The 19,750-nt window shown below is 43.4% G+C and overlaps 1 protein-coding gene across 1 annotated transcript; it reads left to right on the forward strand.

Moving 5' to 3' along the window:
• The first annotated feature begins 33 nt into the window (after positions 1 to 33).
• Positions 34 to 8,217, forward strand: LOC142956184 (nonsense-mediated mRNA decay factor SMG7-like). The gene is made up of 7 exons (XM_076097582.1): positions 34 to 374; positions 812 to 955; positions 2,506 to 2,583; positions 4,051 to 4,201; positions 4,289 to 4,459; positions 4,855 to 5,015; positions 5,595 to 8,217. The coding sequence occupies exons 1-7, from the start codon at positions 42 to 44 to the stop codon at positions 5,706 to 5,708; spliced, it is 1,152 nt and encodes a 383-aa protein (XP_075953697.1). The 5' UTR covers positions 34 to 41; the 3' UTR covers positions 5,709 to 8,217.
• Positions 8,218 to 19,750: the final 11,533 nt, after the last annotated feature.

Consider the following 19,750-nt stretch of genomic DNA (forward strand, 5'->3'; position numbering starts at 1 on the left):
GTTGACATTTACTGTGTTTGTGTCTCTGGTCTGGGCAGTACATGCAGGTCCAGGATCAGCCGGCTCAGATGTGGAACCAGGGTCAGGCTGCTCTGCAGAAGATGCAGATGTCCATGAAGCAGCCTCAGCAGCAGCAGACCTTCTACATGGCGGCTCAGGATCCTCTCAAACTGTACGAGCACCAGCTGCAGCCGGCCAGCATGGAGAAGAAGATCAAGTACCCCAATGTCAAGATGCAGGACTTCTACTGGGAGCCCACCTACAGGATGGGGGACGGTCTGGCTGTGATGGCGGACCGCATGAAGAGGCCTCCGCCGGGCGGGATCTGCTCCGAGCAAGACGGCTCCGGTGGGCCCCGGGGCCCCCCCTTTGAGGTGAGCATCTCTGAGGGAGGAGGAGGATTGTTTTTATCACTTTATTTATTTGATCTGACAGTCAGTTGTTGACATGCAGACGTACAACTGTTGGCTGATTCAATATATATATGGAACTAAATCATAGAATTATTGTGATGTTCTGGACCTTTAATGAGGACATTCTCTCTCTAACTGGTGCAGCATGTCACCTGACCTGGTGTCACGAGGACGGACTATGAATCTGATAATATTGATGTTCAACATAAATACCTGCTGAATGATGCAGATCTCTGATATTTGTTTCATTCTTCCAGAGCTTTTGGCTTAACTTTCCTTCTTTTCCAGCTCAGTCTTACCGGCTTGCCTTATTTATTTTACCCCCCCCCTCTTCTTCTTCTTCTTCTTCTTCTTCTTCTTCTTCCTCCTCTTCCTCCTCTGGCTTCATCTCTCACCAGGACAACAAGCCTCTTCTACCTCCCGACCTGTTAAAAAGTCTAGCAGACTTTGAGGAGGAGGAGGAGCTCGTCTTTTCTAAGCCTCCTGATTTCTTCCAGGCCTTGGCCGGCCCTCTTAGCTCTGCTCCTGGACCAAACATATTTGTATGTAGCCCTGCTTTCTGCCTCCAACACCCCCGACCCCACCCAGACCTCTACAGCCAGAGTCTTGTGATATTATTATTATCTTGTGGCTCGGTTTGTTGTTTCACAGACACAATCAGATCATTTAATTTGCCCAAATAAAACTCTCAAACTCAGTTAAAATAGTCACAAAATATTTCACACCTCGATTCCTTTTCTAAAACGTGAGTCTGAAGGTCCAATAGGACCCCTCTCACAGTTTACCGTTAACAATCAGAGTGTAAATAAAGTTTGAACGTTAACCATCACAGTGTAAATAAAGTTTTACCGTTAACCATCACAGTGTAAATAAAGTTGTACTGACTCAGTAGAACATGTGTTTCTAGTCTCTGATCTCTGATCATGTTTCATTGTAAACAACCAATCGGTGTTTAAAGCAACAGGAGGAGAGCTAGTAACGTTAGCAGCACCGCTAACGGCTAACCAACAGGAGAGCTAGTAACGTTAGCAGCACCGCTAACGGCTAACCAACAGGAGAGCTAGTAACGTTAGCAGCACCGCTAACGGCTAACCAACAGGAGGAGAGCTAGTAACGTTAGCAGCACCGCTAACGGCTAACCAACAGGAGGAGAGCTAGTAACGTTAGCAGCACCGCTAACGGCTAACCAACAGAAGGAGAGCTAGTAACGTTAGCAGCACCGCTAACGGCTAACCAACAGAAGGAGAGCTAGTAACGTTAGCAGCACCGCTAACGGCTAACCAACAGGAGGAGAGCTAGTAACGTTAGCAGCACCGCTAACGGCTAACCAACAGGAGGAGAGCTAGTAACGTTAGCAGCACCGCTAACGGCTAACCAACAGGAGGAGAGCTAGTAACGTTAGCAGCACCGCTAACGGCTAACCAACAGGAGGAGAGCTAGTAACGTTAGCAGCACCGCTAACGGCTAACCAACAGAGGTTCACTTCAGTTACACTATGATGCCTTCAGGCTCTGCTCAGTGAACATGAGTACTGGCTGAAGGTACATTATAACGTTATCATGATGTGTTCACAAAAAGAAGAGTCCGACTGCTACAGAGGAGATCTCTGATAGTTAATCCAGAGTTTTCTAAAGTTTCTAAGATTCAAATATCCTGTTTGAGGTTCCTGTTGACGGTCAGACTACTGGGGCTTTAGATTTTAAAGAAATGAGTCTCAGGTCCTGGTTTAGTCATAACAGAGTTCTGTGTCCAACAAACCGAAGCAACAACATACAAATACAGAAATACATGAACTTCTGCTTCACAGTAGAAGTTCTCCTGCTTCTTAACTTCCTTTGGTCACATTCCCTTCAGCTGATAAATATAACATATGTAAATATATGTTATATTTATAACCAGTGTTTATACATTTGTCAGCCACTTGTTTCGTAGAAAAGATTAGACAGATGTCAGTAGAGTCAATAAATCCTGCAGCTCAGCTCTGCAGCATGTTGTGAGAAACATGGTGGACGGTGAAAGAGAATAAAATCATTGTTGAACATGTGTGAGATGTCTGCTGGTCTTCATCCCGTCTGTCCTTTGGTCTCTGCAGCTGCCGAACCAGACCAGGATGGAGAGCGGCCCCGAGATCGTCTCGTCTCTTCTGCCCATTTCTGGCTTCCCCATGCAGGTCAGACCCAACATCCAACGTTAGCTCAGCTTGTTCCTCTGATAACTTAAGATCCAGACGTCTGACGCTAACGTTAGCTCAACTTGTTCCTCTGTTAACTTAAGATCCAGACGTCTGACGCTAACGTTAGCTCAGCTTGTTCCTCTGATAACTTAAGATCCAGACGTCTGACGCTAACGTTAGCTCAGCTTGTTCCTCTGTTAACTTAAGATCCAGACGTCTGACGCTAACGTTAGCTCAGCTTGTTCCTCTGATAACTTAAGATCCAGACGTCTGACGCTAACGTTAGCTTAGCTTGTTCCTCTGATGACTTAAGATCCAGACGTCTGACGCTAACTCAGCTTGTTCCTCTGTTGACTTAAGATCCAGACGTCTGACGCTAACGTTAGCTTAGCTTGTTCCTCTGATGACTTAAGATCCAGACGTCTGACGCTGTCAGGAGACTTTTTTTAAACGATAGTGTATTGATACGTCAGCGACTATCGCTATATAAAAAAAGAAAATCCTGTTTTGAACAGATTTAAAATGTCCTTTGAATTGAATCCCTGTGTGTCAAACAACCTCCTCTTCTCCTGTAACGCTAGATGTCGCTGCCTATTTCCTTCTAAACTAAGACCAGTGACTTCCAAAATCACAATATGTGTTAACTGTAGATAGAGGAGCCCTGATGTGAGATGTTCGACGACTAGAACACCAAGTCGAATGTTACGATTGCATCACGAGAGTCGTACAGACTGTAACATGGAGGAGTTACTGAAAACTGAACCTAAAGGGAAGAACTCAGCCATAGACAGATAACTTTACTTGATGCACTTTATTTCATATGTCTACATGTAAGTTAAGAGTGGTCAGTGACACAGTAAGAGTACAGTATTTCATGTGCCTTTAACAGGAGACCAAATGAAACCGTTGAGTTCAGAGGTCATCTCGATTTTAGATGTTTTAATGCAGAAAAGTTGCATATTAATTATTTAAGAGACTGATTCAAGTCTCAAGAAATGTTTGTTGTGACGTTGTTCAACCACCAGATGTCAGAGTTGATCGTTATTCAACTACTCTGACACTCAGTAAACATGTTTTTATCTTTTACATACCAGAATCAGGTGCATGTTTATCTTTTAACTCTAATTCTTTTTAATAGGGTTTAAAAAAAACAGATTATAGAACAATAAGTTAAGTATGCGGCAGTAAAGGAGGTTCCAACTTCCAGGAAAATTAAATATAATAAAATACAGCATCAACTCACAAATATAATTTTATGTCACAATCTCACGATTGATTATGAAAAACAGTGTTTCTAGATCCAATAACCAGACATGGATCTCTGTTTGGGCGTCGCATTGATTGTATATACATGTAGAGTTCCTCACACCCCTCGTCTGACTTCATAGTGGTCTTTAATCTATGATGACCAATCAATACCTGGTGGATCAGAGCTGTGATGTATGAACCTGCTTGTGTGTCCAGGAGTACAACCAGAACAGCATCTTCAGTCAGGCGTACGGCAAGAACCTGCCGCCCAGCTCCAAGCCCGACGCTCCCATGATGCACCAGGAGCCGTCCCTCTACTCGCTGTTTGAAGGGACTCCCTGGTCCCCCTCCCTCCCAGCCAGCTCCGGTACTTCACAGCCGTTCACACGTAAACAAGATGTGTGTTTATATGTCGTGGTACAGTCTGTGAAACATGCTGTAATCTGATTGGCAGATCACTCCACCCCAGCCAGCCAATCCCCTCACTCCTCCAACCCCAGCAGCCTGCCGTCCTCCCCCCCCACACACAACCACGGAGCCATGCCCTTCTCCAACTTCGGGCCCATAGGCACTCCGGACAGCCGGGACCGCAGGATGGTGGACCGCTGGAAGGCTGACAAGACCGGTAAAGGAGGGACAGGGTTCACTGGGTCCAGAGGGATGGGGTCCAGAGGGATCAGGGGGTCAAGACGGTTCTGAGGGATCAGAGGGTCGGGGTTCAGAGAGATCAGGGGGTCCAGAGGGTTCAGAGGGTTCAGGAGGTCCAGAAGGATCAGGGGATTCAGAGGGATCAGGGGGTCCAAAAGGTTCTGAGGGTTCAGGTGGTCCAGAGGGATAGGGTTTAGAGAGACCAGGGGGTCCAGAGGGTTCTGAGGGTTCAGGAGGTCCAGAAGGATCAGGGGGTACAGAGGGATCAGGGGGTCCAGAGGGTCATGGGGATCCAGAGAGACGGGGTTCAGAGGGTTTAGTTAATGCTGAGCTTTGTTGCCAGATGTTGACATGTGGTGTGTTGTGGTCTAGGAGCAGTCAGCGGGTTCGGACTGGACTACCTGCCGGCTGCAGCGTCCTCCGCAGCTTCAGACAACAGCTGGCACCAGGCCGGGCCAACCAGCAGCTCCTGGACCAATCAGGAGTCTCCTATGGAGGAGTCGTCCTCCACCGTGCTGCTCGACAGCCTCAAGGTCCACTGACGTCCCCCCAGACCCCTTTTCTGTCTTTACAGGTTTTACCTGAGAATAACAGTTTAATTATATTTAAAGTATTCATTTCTATAACGATCCTTCTATTAAATGGTTTCAGTCAGAATCAACAGAAGAAGGTTCTGAGGGATCAGGAGGTCAAGAGGGTTCAGGGGGTCCAGAGGGACGGGGTTCAGAGGGATCAGGGGGTGAAGATGGTTCTGAGGGATCAGGGGCTCCAGATGGTTCTGAGGGATCAGGAGGTCAACAGGGTTCAGGGGGTCCAGAGGGACGGGGTTCAGAGGGATCAGGGGGTGAAGATGGTTCTGAGGGATCAGGGGGTCCAGATGGTTCTCTGGGTCCAGAGGGACGGGGTTCTGAGGGATCAGGGGATCAAGAAGGTTCTGAGGGATCAGGGGGTCCAGATGGTCCAGAGGGTTCTGTGGGTCCAGAGGGACGGGGTTCTAAGGGATCAGGAGGTCCAGATGTATTAATATGAATGGAGGTTAACCAGAAATACGAAGCTCTGCAGGATTAGCATCATTAGCATCGTGCTAACACTCTGCTTGTCCCCTCTTGCAGTCGATCTGGTCGAGCTCCATGATGCAGCCGGGCCCGTCGGCTCTGGAGCAGCTCCTCCTGCAGCAGAAGCAGAAGCAGCAGAGAGGTCACGGCGCCATGAACCCGCCTCACTGAACGGCCGGCCCACGAGGCGGCGCTTTTTGAGTCCGGACGTGTCGACGTTTAAAAACTAAAATAACCACCAGGAGAAGAAGAACGTGAGGGGGAGGAGGGGGAAAAAAGAAAGGTTTGACGAAGATGAACTCCAAACGGAAATGGAAAAATTAAAACCGGTCAAGAAAAAGGTGGAGGCTTTGGGGGGAGGAGGTGACGACACCCCCCCGATGACGAGGCTGAAACACCCCCCCACCCCACCTACCCCCCCTCGTCTGTTGAGGAGCGGTGACGCCCCTCCTGGACTGGAAGGTGCGCGGGGATCTCTTCAACCGCGGCGCTACGCCACCGCCGGGTTTCCTTCAACCCGCGGAAACCTGAACATTGAGGATCATAACCCCCCCCCACACACACACACACACACACACACACACCCCTTCACCACCACTACCCCGCCCCCCACCCACCCTCTTTGGACATCCTCTCTCACCTGGAAGAACTTCCTCTTTCTTTGGGATGAAATAAAAAAATAAACCCTCTCCTCCTGGATGTCTGCTCGGTCCGCCTGTTTTTAGCGTCTCCACAGACTGACGCTGGGGGGGTGAGAGAGAGAGAGAGAGAGAGAGTACGGTGTGGTGGTCGGGGTTCATGGGGGGAGGAGAACAGGTGAAGCACTGGGGGGGGGGGGGGGGGGTCAAAATATAGACTGGACTTTCTGATCTCTCCATTCATTTTCATTACTATGGAGGAGGAGGCGGCTCTGTAGCTCAGTGGTTGAATGAAGGAAAGGAGGACGGTTTGGCTTCCAGCTATATGAATATATGAATATATGAATCCGTATATATATTTCCCGTAGTTGGACTTTTAAAAAAGCGGGGCCGTTGTGAGGATCAGGACTGGACTCTTTGTGAAGCCAGGTGTGTTCAGGTAACGCCACCTGGACCGCTTTGATGTCCCGCCCTTTTCTTTTTTTTTTCTTTTTTTTTGAAGGACGAAGCCCCCCCGACGACGATGGGACGTCCCGGGAAAGGACAGAAGAAGAAGGGAAAAAAACAAACATCAGACTTAGGGATAGTGTCACCGTTAAAAGAAACGACTGTATTTTGTGATTTGTTCGTAGCAGTTTTAGCTTCTCGCCCCTCTGAGGCGAACACAGGTATGTCTATTAGCTTCCTGCTTGAATATTTTCGGGGCTTCTCTTCCTCTCCGGGCTTCTTTCTCTTCCTGTTATTTCTTTACTTAAAGAAAAGAAAAGATGTAACCCTGCTCGCTTACTTAACCTGCATTTACTGTTTCCTTTATGTTGCTGTTCTGCCTTTTTACTAGTTTTTAAGCAGCGCTGGTGTCTCTGCTCTCTGTAAAGGTTAGGCCACAGACAGACAGGTAGGTGTATACAGGTAGCTGGCTGAATGTTCCCACTATGTTTTTTCTTCAATAACCACTACTGCAGCTCGACCTGTACAGCAGATTGTTTCTGAGTCGTAGCGTCTGGAAGCCCCTGGAACCTCCGGAGAACCAAGAGAACCAAACCATCGATTAGTCTCACGTTAGTTTTTATTCTTTTTGTTGATGAATCCTGAGATGAGCTTTGTTCTGACTTGTTTTGTCGTATTTGTTTGTAAAAGTAACTCAAAGCTGATTAATCAGGTTTTTTTTTGGTCGATTGACTTTTGTCAAATGATTTTTAAATAATTTAAATGGCTCGTTTTGTTTGATCATCAATGAAACACTTCAGATAATGTATTTCACGCAGAAACCATCAAATGTTTTTCTTTGGAAATTATTTTCCTGGACCATCTTTTTTTTTTTTTTTTAAGTCCAGGAACTAAACGTGAAGGTTCTGAGTTCCCATTAAAATACAAAAGGTTCCTGAGAAGTTCCAGCAGTCTGAGAGAGTCGTGAGAGGGTTTTTATTTCTGTGGTTTCACCCTCGTAGAGTCCTGGTTGGTTTAGAGCCAATCGGAGAGCGGCAGAGCGACCGTTGACCAATCAGGACGTAGCAGGATGTGAGGTGGTTTAGACTGTAAGTAACTTCCCGTCCAGTTTAAACCAGCAGAAAGCTGTTTTCTAGCTTTAAACAACCGTTTAGTTCCAAGGGATTAAAACAATAAAAAGAGTAAAAGCCTGTTTTTATTTTTCCGTTCCAGGGTGTTTTATTAACGCAGACTTCAAAGAGACGTGTCTATTTTCCGTGTGATTGTGCTTTTCATGTTGCATTTACAAAATGTATTTGAACAATAATAAAGATAAAATATTAAATGAATGTGAGGACGAAAAGTTTGGCCAGAAAGCGTTCGAGGAGAGAGAGAGTTAGTTTCTCGATGTTTAGAAGCTCGCCGCGTGGATCTGAGCGGGTTCTGGGGTTGTGTGTGTTTTTGAGTAAGAACTAAATGGACATTCCACTCGGTCGGTGTTTGGAGGTTTCGGTCCTTACTGACAGGAAACGGCCTCAAGACCTGAACTCTGAGGCTTTTTTGTGTTTCTGGTGGAATCAGCCTTTAAATAAACGTAAACTATGTTCTCATCTTGACACCGTGTCTGTTTTTATTGATCTCTTTGTTTCAGAGCAGCCTGTCGGTGGAAGAAGAGTTCAGATCCTTCACTTCCCCAAAGGTAACACGGTACTTCTCAGCCAGTCTGTTGACAGCACTCTTCTAACCAGACCAGTGAAATACTCAGAGAAACAAAGTCAACAGGAACTACTTTCAGAAACTTACTGTGAAAATCCACAACACACTGGACTACTTCCTCTTCTGGAAAGAGTCCAAAGACACGTGTGTGTGTATATATATATATATATATATGTCTGTATATGTATACCTGTATATATGTGTGTATAAATATCTTTGTGTATAAATATACACATATATATGTATATATATATATATATAAACATACATGCGTATGTTTATAAACACACAGTATATGTGTATACAGTATATACACATATACTGTATATGTTTATATGTATGTATCACTCACACATTGAGGTCAATGTGTGAGTGAGATTCACCCCAGACAACAACATATATATTAATAACATTCGGGTTATTTAACTCTTGATGCTGTTACAATGTTAACTTCAGTAACGTCTGTAAACATGAGAACATCTGATTTATAACAATACATTTTATTTAGGCAGCACTTTAAAAACAACTTGACACTTAAAGGGGATCAAATATAGAGAGAAATATTTAAAAACATACTTCAAAGAAAAAGATGCAATTCTGACAAATAAGTAAAATGGTTTGAGGTTAAAAGCAGACTTTAAATCCTTATTATGGCCGTTTGAGAAACAAAGTTAACTAACTATATTAAATGTGAATTCAGCTGAAATGTGTTAAAAACTACAGATTTGTCCTCTAATGAATGAATGAACCTCTAGACTGTGTTTCTGCTTCACTCTGATCTTCAGGTCACATGACCCCGTTGAGTCCCATCAGATATATTCTTCAAAGAAACCACAGGGGCTGATGGGGAAAAAACCTCAAGCCACGTTCAGCTGCCGCCGAGTGTCTGCCATAGAGAAACCGTTCAACAGTTTTTGTACGACAGTTTCTCATCGTGCACAGTGATCCAAAGTGTACAAGAGGCTGTACAAAAACCTGAACACACATATGTGACTACTCTTCAAAGAGGAGGGAAGTGGTATTCAAACCACAGCTTCATATCAGATGGATTCTGAGGATTCCTGTTGGATCAGAGTCTCTGTGGTTACAGCTGCTAATGAAAGACTGTGGGAGGATCCACATGAGCAGCAGATCCACATCCAACAAACCACCTGTATGATGGTTCAGACACAAGACACCATGACCACATATAAGTGGACACTGACTTACTGACTGAATCCTCACTAGAACACAATGAGCTCCTTCCATTGTTCACTATTCTCTGATATCTTGAGATGCTGTCCACACAGACACTGAAACACGAACCATTACAACTCTAAAAATGAACTTCAATGACAAACCACCTGTATGATAGTAAACACAAGACCATTTTACAGACCACTAGACCACTAGACTGACATCCACTAGAGGGAGTCTCACTCTGTTTAACTTCAATAGTATGTGATGACACAGTCTGGATTCTTTGTAGAGGTGATAAAAACAAGAGAAATTAAGCACTAAAGACAAAACAGACCGAGATCTAAAAGAGCAAAGGATAAACATTGTTGGTCAATTCTCTGTCACACTCACTTATGTTCTCAACAGCCTGAATCTGAAACTATTTTAATAGCAAAAGTATATTTGAGTTAATGAAGAATGAAGTATAATTTTATTAAGGTCAATAATTTAGTTTTATACTTGCTGATAACCAAACACGTTCCTGCCGAATCCCAACAAGAGTCCAATAAAATCCAGTAATTATTGAAGCTGGTTTGTTACATGTGAAGTGCTGTGTGAGATTCAGGGAGGAGCTAAGATGTTCCTGAACTATAGAAGAGAGAGGAACTTCTATAGTCAACAGAGTTCAACACACAAACCATCAACATTACCTTCATTCAACATGCTGTCATCACTGATGTTTCTACTTATTCTAAAAGGTTTGTTAGATTCTGCATTAAGGAAATGTTTCATTCCATTATTTCCTGAATGTTTTAGTAAATGAGTTTTGTAAAATGGTATAACAGAGTTATCTCTTCCTTTAGGTGTCAGCTGTGAAGAACTCACTCCAGTCAAGAAAGAAGAGAACAGTTTAGAAGACACAACTGTTACTCTGTCCTACAAGTACTCCAAACAAGCTGATGGCAATGATTATTTCTTCTGGTATCGACAACATCCAGGAAAACCACCAGAGTTCATCATGTTCATCTCAGGGCTTAACATTACAAAAAAAACAGAATCTTTGAAATCAGACACAAGGTTCTTTACTGAACTGTCAGAAAAAAAGCATCGTGTGGATCTGCAGATCTCCTCTGCTGCAGTGACAACACAATACTGTACAACATCCACTAGAGGGAGTCTCACTCTGTTTAACTTTGAGACGATAACACAACTCATGTTCAACCATCATCAGAGTCGTCCACTCAAGTGGTTCTCTACTGTTTAATCCTTAAAGGTGAAGCGGTTTGATCCACAGACAATACTAGACATAATGAACCCTAATTACTTTTATTGACATATAATGTGCTTTCGTGTAAGTTGACTGTTTCTCATTCATTATTCATATGCAATAAATTATGCTAATACATAATCACTGAACCTACGGTAAAATAAAATGATTCAGTGTTGACAAAATTCATGATGGAACATTACAGTGCATCAGTGGCGGGCCGTGTGTTTTATACCTGGGCCTTCAGTGCTGTCCTACTACAGTTGAACCTCCTCCTCATAACCTCATTATGACGCCACAGCTACGGTTATTATTTGTTTCGTGTAAAAACCTCATATTCACATAACACTGCAACATTTGACAAGTGAAATAAAATGTTACATGAAGCTCAACACCTACAAATACACTAACTGCAGAGTGCAGATACATGAATACGCGCATGACGGGATGCTTCGTCATTAACGGACAAAATGCATATAGTCAAATTAATGTAATTAACACAATGACAAGAACAAACTCACAAGAACCAGTCACATTTATTTACAAGAAAGCGGCAAATCAATCCAGCAAAACTACGGCGCTAAAACACCGCACACTGAAGAGCACGAGCCATTTAAATATTATTCACATCAGAGGGAACAATATTAACCAGATCATAAAAACAACACCATAGACACATGAACACAGTAGTAACGCTACTGCAGATGTAAAAACACAAAAAGCACTTCACTTACCAAATGCTGTTCTATTTAAAGACAAAGTCCATCCTCCTTTCTTTGTTAACAAAGAGTTTAATCCCACATTGTTTTAGTTCCAGTAAGAAGTCCTTCTGGATTCATGGACGCCAGTGAAGACAGTCGAGCCTCTCCAGCTGGGTCAGGGCTGCTAGCTGTGGGGTTGGCCGACCCTTTCTTACGATGTCCAGCTTATTCTGAAATGTCCTTCTCCAGAAAGGCGTTGCCAGTTACTCCCAAATCCGTTTCTCCTCCTCCTTCAGCCATTGAGTGTTAAACAAACAAAGCTGCACCAAGTGTAACCCATTGGAAAGTAGTTACTATAATATTTAGGGTTATCTCCATTCACTGATCATTATGTTAATTGGAAAATGACCACATCTTTTATTTTATCCCCCTTTATTTTATTCGGTATTTAATTTATTATTTCGTTTGAGCTCAGAGGTCTAATTTTACAGTGTAAGTGTTCTATTGGAAGAAACGTTGACAACGGCCAAAGTTATTGGTTCAAGACTGAATCAGTGATTGCCATAGGTGCAAAACGGCGCAAGTCCCGCCTCCTTCGCTCAGACTAGAGAGACGCAGTCTGACCTGACGGCAAGCGAAGTACGGAGAAAACGTCAGAGACACTGGAAATACATACGACACGTTACTTGTGTTTTATGTTTAAACTAATTGAATAAGTCATAGTTCAGTCAGATATTGAAAGACCCTGAGAACACTGGACCCTCGTTTTATTCTTCTTTTCTCGTGAGTTACGAATTATCTAAGCACTTGCCGCTTACGGCCATTAGCCATATGCTACTAGCTCTGACTTAGCCTAGCCATCGTGGTGCTTTAGCCACTGAGTTGTAGCACAAAGTTATTTTAATTTGATATTGCTCTAACGATAGAAGGGAATGAGAGTATTTGTGTGTAATATGAGTATGTTTGGTGTTAATTACATTGTGTGAACAGAGAGAGGCATTATATTACTGAGTTTCATATGCTATGGAACTAGCCTCATGTTGTACATCACGGTGCTGCGCTGCGCAGTAAGCACGAGGTGTCAGTATTGTGACAGGGACATTTATGTTCACATTATCTTACTAACATTATTCAAATGTAGTGAGGACTTTCTGTTTGAACTGTGAATCCTACATTCATGGGTTCAGCATTAAACGGTTGTATTGTATGTTTGATATTGAAAAGCTAAAACTGAACAGTTAGAAGAGTTGAATAGATTATATATGCTATAAAAGCCTGTTATGTTATACAGGCTAGGTTTTTGGATGCCCCTGAATCCTGGATTGGATTTTCTCCCTGACGAGGGGGATGGAGGCCACCCATGTGAACAACTGGATCAAGGACCCTTGAAATTCTTCACCTGCCCTGCTATCAGTGTGGTAGGACTGAGTGGAGAGGCCTCAGAGAACAATTGAACAGAACATTCTTTTTCCTTTGGGAGGAGAAACATTTCATTTTATTTAGGGTGCACCCAGTTTAAAAGACATTTCAAACAGAAAAAGGTTGAATGCCGGCAATACTAAAGTTGTTCTACTAAATGTATGTTATTACAATCATCTTGCTCTAAACCTAACTCTGTGTTCTGTGTACTCATTGTGGTGTCGTATTATTGTTCATTACCTCTCCTTACGAATCTAGATACTGGTCCAGTGAGCACTTACCTCACAGGTGGGTTACACAAGCAAAACGCTAAATATGTCATGTCAATGTCATAACTTCTTACATATCTTTCACCTTGAACTCTCACCACTACTGCTAAGTTCTGCTAGCTAGCTTCTGCTTTACAACAGTCACGCTAGCCCACTGACCAATCACACCGCACGTTATTGCTGACGTATTTGTAGGCCAGCTAGCAGGCTCTGACACGTCAAAGAATACGCCCAACATGTCAAACTAAAGATCTGATTGGTTGAACACTATGACAATTAACAACATCGTCCCCATTCACTTAAAGTGCACATGGATTCACTTGTGAGTCTGCAGGCCTCTGTCTCTGTTCTTACCTAGAGACACAGAGGTGAGATCTGATTGGATAAAAGCTCTACTTAAAACAAGCTGCACTGGAAGCAGAGCAACTGAGGAAGACAGTAGCTGTGCAATGAGAACATAAGATAATGGGAAACATATGTTTATAAATTATAATACATGTAGTGTATTTAAGAACAATATTAAATTATATAATAGCTATCTTTGTGATTCTGTTTAGGCAGGCAGAGAAGGCTGTGCAGGCCCTCACGGCCCACCATTACAGTATATAGATCATCAGTTGTTAAGAAACAAAGGTGTTCTGGATGAATCATTTCAGTGACTTCAATGCTCCATCTATTATCTTCATCTTATCCAGGGCCGGGTCGAGGGGGCAGCAGGTTTAGCAGATTATTCCAGACATCCCTCTAAAAAAGCAACATTTTCAGATCAACCTGAGGAACCCAGAGGTGTTCTCAGGCTGCACGAGATATATAATCTCTCCAGTGAGTTCTAGGTCTACCCCGATGTCTCCTACCAGAAACCATCTAAAGGGACACATCCAGGAGGATCCTGATCAGATGATGAACCACCTCAGCTGGCCCCTTTCAACGTGAAGGAGCAGCATTGAAGGTTCAAAATCAGCTAAAGCTGATTCTCTGGCCACGCCCACTGACATTTAACTCAACCAATGAGAACAGTTCTGTCTCCAGAGCAGAAATGTTCGAGGAACTAAAATCACAATCAGCTTGATGTTGAGCAGAAGGGCTGTGCAGCAGAGAGACTGTTTAGTTGTTTCATTCTACTGCAGTGGAAGAACTTTGCTCATCTGCTGTCTGTTTGGCTTTAATAACTCCAAAGACATGTTGCTTTACTTCTTCTTACCTTTCTTTCACGTTATAGGTGAGTGTTAGATCAGAGAGTAACCTGCTGCATTAACCAGATAGAAGTTGATCTGTGGAAGGTAACTCTTGAGATTAGGAAAAGAAAGTCAAGAACCTGTGTTGAGTCTCTCCATGTTACAATCTCTTGCAGACTAACTGACATGAATAACACTCATTTTGCAGCCCTGGGTTCCATGAACAGCATAACACCAGAAAGTACTGAAGAACATGTTGCAGAGGGCAGAAGCATCAAGCTGACCTGTAAATATGAGGGTGCTATCTCCAGTATCCAGTGGTACCAACAATACCAGAGATCCAGACCAGAGTTCCTGCTCTACATCACAGAGGGAGGATTGATTCATCCAACTGCTTCTGATTTCTCAGCTCACATTAACAAAGAAGAGAAACGTGTTGATCTGGAGATCTCCTCTGCTGCAGTGACAGACTCTGCTGTGTACTACTGTGCTCTGAGGCCCACAGTGACAGGAAACACCAAAACTCTGTACAAAAACCTTTGGAGCAAAGACAACACAATACTGTACAACATCCACTAGAGGGAGTCTCACTCTGTTTAACTTCAATAGTATGTGATGACACAGTCTGGATTCTTTGCAGAGGTGATAAAAACAAGAGAAAATGAAGCACTAAAGACAAAACAGACCGAGATCTAAAAGAGCAAATAATAAACATTCTTGGTCAATTCTCTGTCACACTCACTTATGTTCTCAACAGCTTAAATCTGAAACTATTTTAATAGCAAAAGTATATTTGAGTAAAATATTTCACACCAGAAAAATGTTCTGATCACATGTAATAGATGATTTTTTTATCTTACATAACTGATCATTTGTATAAACATGGGACAGAGTTCGTGATTTGTTCAAAAATGTTACGAAGGTAGTGGTTAGTACAAACGAGTCATGATGTGAAGATATGACAGTTAATGATTTCCTAAAATTCTTTAGAAGTGATAATTTGTACAAAAATATAACAGGTGCGATTTTGAACAAAATACACAATCATTGTTAATAATTATTGTGAGGAATAATTAACATGACATGTGATCAGTCTCTTCATATATATTATTATTATTAAAAGGTGATCTGTGCAACTTTGTTATTCAGGAAGTTTGTATCAAACAAGTAGCCCTTCATACTACTCAGTACCCTTGAAGTAGCTCTCCGTTTCAAAAAGGTTGGCGACCCCTGATCTAAACTATTTACAATGTGCACGAGTACGTACAGGAAGATCTAAACTATTTACAATGCATGAGTATGTACACATATATACAGGGTGTCTACAGCTCATCGCTCCACCTTGTCCACAACAAAAGTGAAGTGTTCGTAGCTGTCGTACACTGTGTTGTCCAGACCTTTTGATGTTGACATCATCTTTACAGGGCAGAAAGCCTTTCTGTTGTACTTTTTATGTCCCTGGGTGGGTTGGCCACAGCATGTACAGACAGGGAGATTCTGCACTGTGACACCTTCACTCCTACTGCAGAGGGCTGTTCCAGACTCTTTCGCTTGTACTGCGTAGCTCTGGCCCAGGACGGTGGGCTTAACTCATGAGGAGCAGACATTGTGGGCAGAGTAGTAGGGACTGATGTAGTAGGAGGAGCAGGCAGTATGGCCGTGTGGAGGGGCCAGCAGGCTCAGCGGTTGCTGTGGATGCAGAGAGAGAGGGTACAGGTCTGCTGATGGTAGAGGTGGCAGAGGTGTTTCTAACTGCGGTAGCACAAGTGGCAGTGGTGGTTGAGGCCGGGAGAGTGGCTTGATTATGTCCGTCCTTCCCTTCAATACTTTAGTCCCTGCCGTGCTGGGTGTGGGCACATACTCCATCAGAGAGTAGAGTGGTGGAGGGAGGACTGCCGGCTGGTGTGGTGCTGGAGGGAGGTCAGCAGATAAGATGGAGGTGGTTTCGTTACAGTGGAGGGCTGTTTGGTGGCATGCAGGTTAAGGAGGCGCTCTTGACGACGGATGAAGTTAGTTAGTTAGCTAGCTAACGTTAACACTATGTCCGATTTTTTCCAAACGACCAAAAGACAATTGGGCAGTATAAACAGTGGTTTTATAAATAATTATAAAGACAACAATATTTCAGTCTTACCAGAATTACTGCAAGGTCAATGCTGTGGGTAGATTCGCAACTCTAACGTGATGTAGTCAAGATTTGCAGGTCCACTTGTGATTGGTGGTCTGCAGTCGGTTACTCCGATCTAATTGGTAGTCCACAGTCAAACTGACCAATCAGGACGCGTAAATGTCTACAGTCACTCTAGACATTACACGATTGTAGACTCGACCTTGCGGTCCATCAGGAGCAAGACCTCCATCAGGACCACGGCCTCCATCAGGACCAAGACCTCCATCAGGACCAAGACCTCCATCAGGACCAAGGCCTCCATCAGGACCAAGGCCTCCATCAGGACCAAGACCTCACGCCACACGAACAGTTTCTTACCATCTGCAGTTGGGTTCATCAATAAAGACCAGGACCCCACTGACTCTGTCATCCCCAGGACAATTTATTACCAGTCACTCCACTGAACATCCCTTCATATTTAAATACACTTGACACTTTTACATTACACTTAAATTATACTTGTTTAAAGTACTGTTATCTTTTTGTCTGTGCACTTTATTTGATATTTTATTGTAAATTTGAATATGTTTCTATTTTTTGCACTGTGTTGATTGTTTAATGTTATGCACTATCCAACATGTAACATTCCTTGTATGTGCAACACAAAATAAACGGTTGTGATTCTGATGAGCTCCTTCCATTGTTCACTATTCTCTGATATTTTGAGATGCTGTCCACACAGACACTGAAACACGAACCATTACAACTCTAAGATAAATAGTAATGTATATCTGTAGAAAGGAAATAAAATAAACTCAGAATCACATTTTAACGGCTAAAATCTTTTACCAGGTTAAGATTTGATTCTTTCACCAACGCAGGAGACAAAAACATACTAAAGTGTCTGTTTACATTGAAGAGAACAAACATTCTGAAAAGAGCATAAAAAGTTACATGTTGTTCAATTGTTTGTTGACTTTCAATCTTTCTGATCAGAAATATGAATATCCATTAGTTCTGGTATAAAGGAGTAAAGTCATCAGTAGAGGAATAACACAGGGCTGTAAATGAGCCCCGTCACTGTGATCAGGTTCCTCCTTCTAATCCACCAACCTCGTGTTGATGAAGACTCAACAGAGAGATCACTGCCTTCTTTATACCTGCTGGAGTTCTCAGATACTCAGCACTGCACACATGACGCCTCTGTTCATCTCAGTGCTGCTGGCTGCTGTGAGCCTTGGTATGAACACAACTTTGTGTCCTTGATATCGATCCAACACTGAGATGATTCTTTAACACACTGATACTGTTTGTTTCTGTTTCTCAGAATGCAGAGCACAAACAGACAACGTGCTGCAGCCAAAAGGAGATGTGACGGCTACTGAAGGAGAGGCAGTAACACTTGGCTGTCAATACATCAGCTCTTCATCAAATGATTATCTCTTCTGGTACAAACAGGATGGAAACAACAGCCCCAAATTCATCCTGAGCCGCTTTAAGGTTGGCTCGGGGAAAACAGAGGACGAGGAGAAATTTTCATCGACACTGAATTCCACCTCAAGATCAGTTCCTCTGAAGATCCAGAAGCTTCTTCTGTCAGACTCTGCTGTGTACTACTGTGCTCTGAGGCCCACAGTGACAGGAAACACCAAAACTCTGTACAAAAACCGTTGGAGCAAAGACAACACAATACTGTACAACATCCACTAGAGGGAGTCTCACTCTGTTTAACTTCAATAGTATGTGATGACACAGTCTGGATTCACTTTACTGACAGGATTTTGATGTAGAACTTTAGAAATGAAACTACGGGTATATTCACTCTACAAGCTTGGGTTTACAGCCTCCCCCACCATCTGATCTAACTCACCACCAGGTGGTGATCATTGACAGCTCTGCTCCTCTCTTCACCCAAGTTTCCAAGACATAGGGCCACAGATCTGATGAAAGGACCACAAAGTCGATCACAGAACTTTGGCCGAGGATGTTCTGCTACCATGGGCACTCATGGATCGCCCGACTGTTGGAACATGGTGTTTCTTACAGACAATCCAAGACTAGCACAGAAGTCCAACAACAATGCACCACTTGGCTCAAAATGTGGCAGTCCATTCCTAAAAATCCCCGAGGTGGCCCGAGTCAAGACCCTCTCCAGGAGTTTGGTTGCGGAACCAGTGCTATGCATGGAGGTGAGCCCAACTATATTAAGTTTGTAGCGCTCCATCTCCTTTACAAGCTGCAGTTCCTTTCCTACCAGAGAGGTGACATTCTATGTCCCTGGAGCTAGTCTGTGATGACAGTGGTCAGAGGGCCTTGGTCCTCGCCTGCCGCCCAGCTCACATTGCACCTGACCCCAATGCCTACCGTGGTAAGTGGTGGGCCCACAGGGCGGAGGATCAATAAAGATTTTTGAGCTGTGCCCGACCATGCCCCATTGATAGCTACCTTTTTGTAACTCCTGTTATTAAGTAAACATCAGAAAAAGAAAAAGTTTGCACCTCCAGAAAGTACAAAATGCTGCTACGAGGATGTTAACCAGGAGGAAGAGTAACTGAGAGGAGTGAAGATACAGATCTAAGAGGAGACGGAGAGATTCAGGGAGGAGCTAAGATGTTGCTGGAACTTGTTGAACATCAGCTAGTTTCTCCTGTTGATTTAAAGCTTGTTGTAGAGATGGAACATTGGCTGTGGATTATTCTTGCTGCTCTGTTCTCTGGTAAGATAGAAAGAACAACATGTTTTTAATATTTTCTAAAGATTGATATAAACTAGAGTTCAGTCTACATGTTCCACTGTCTTCTCCTCTCAGCCTCATGAACAATGTTAGTCTAACAGCTTCATCTTCTCTACTTTTTCCAGGACTAACAGCTGGAGACACAATCTCTCCTGAAGAAGATGAAGTGAGTAAAAGAGAAGGAGAATCTGTCTCACTCAGATGTTACTATGAGACAACATCAGACTATGTTTACCTGTATTGGTACAAACATTCTGACCTTCAGGCTCCTCAGTTTATTCTCTTTAAAGGAGCAAAAAGTATCACGGACCAATATATTCCTGATGAACGATATGAATCTCAAACAAGTAGAAACTCAGCTGAACTGACCATAAGGAGACTGACCCTGACAGACACAGCTCTCTACTACTGTGCTCTAGAAACACAGTGATCCAAAGTGTACAAGAGGCTGTACAAAAACCTGAACACACATATGTGACTACTCTTCAAAGAGGAGGGAAGTGGTATTCAAACCACAGCTTCATATCAGATGGATTCTGAGGATTCCTGTTGGATCAGAGTCTCTGTGGTTACAGCTGCCAATGAAAGACTGTGGGAGGA

The sequence above is a fragment of the Anarhichas minor genome, unplaced genomic scaffold, assembly GCF_050575085.1.
Source record: "Anarhichas minor isolate MPS153535 unplaced genomic scaffold, ASM5057508v1 ptg000024l, whole genome shotgun sequence".
In the NCBI taxonomy this organism is placed as follows: Eukaryota; Metazoa; Chordata; class Actinopteri; order Perciformes; family Anarhichadidae; genus Anarhichas; species Anarhichas minor.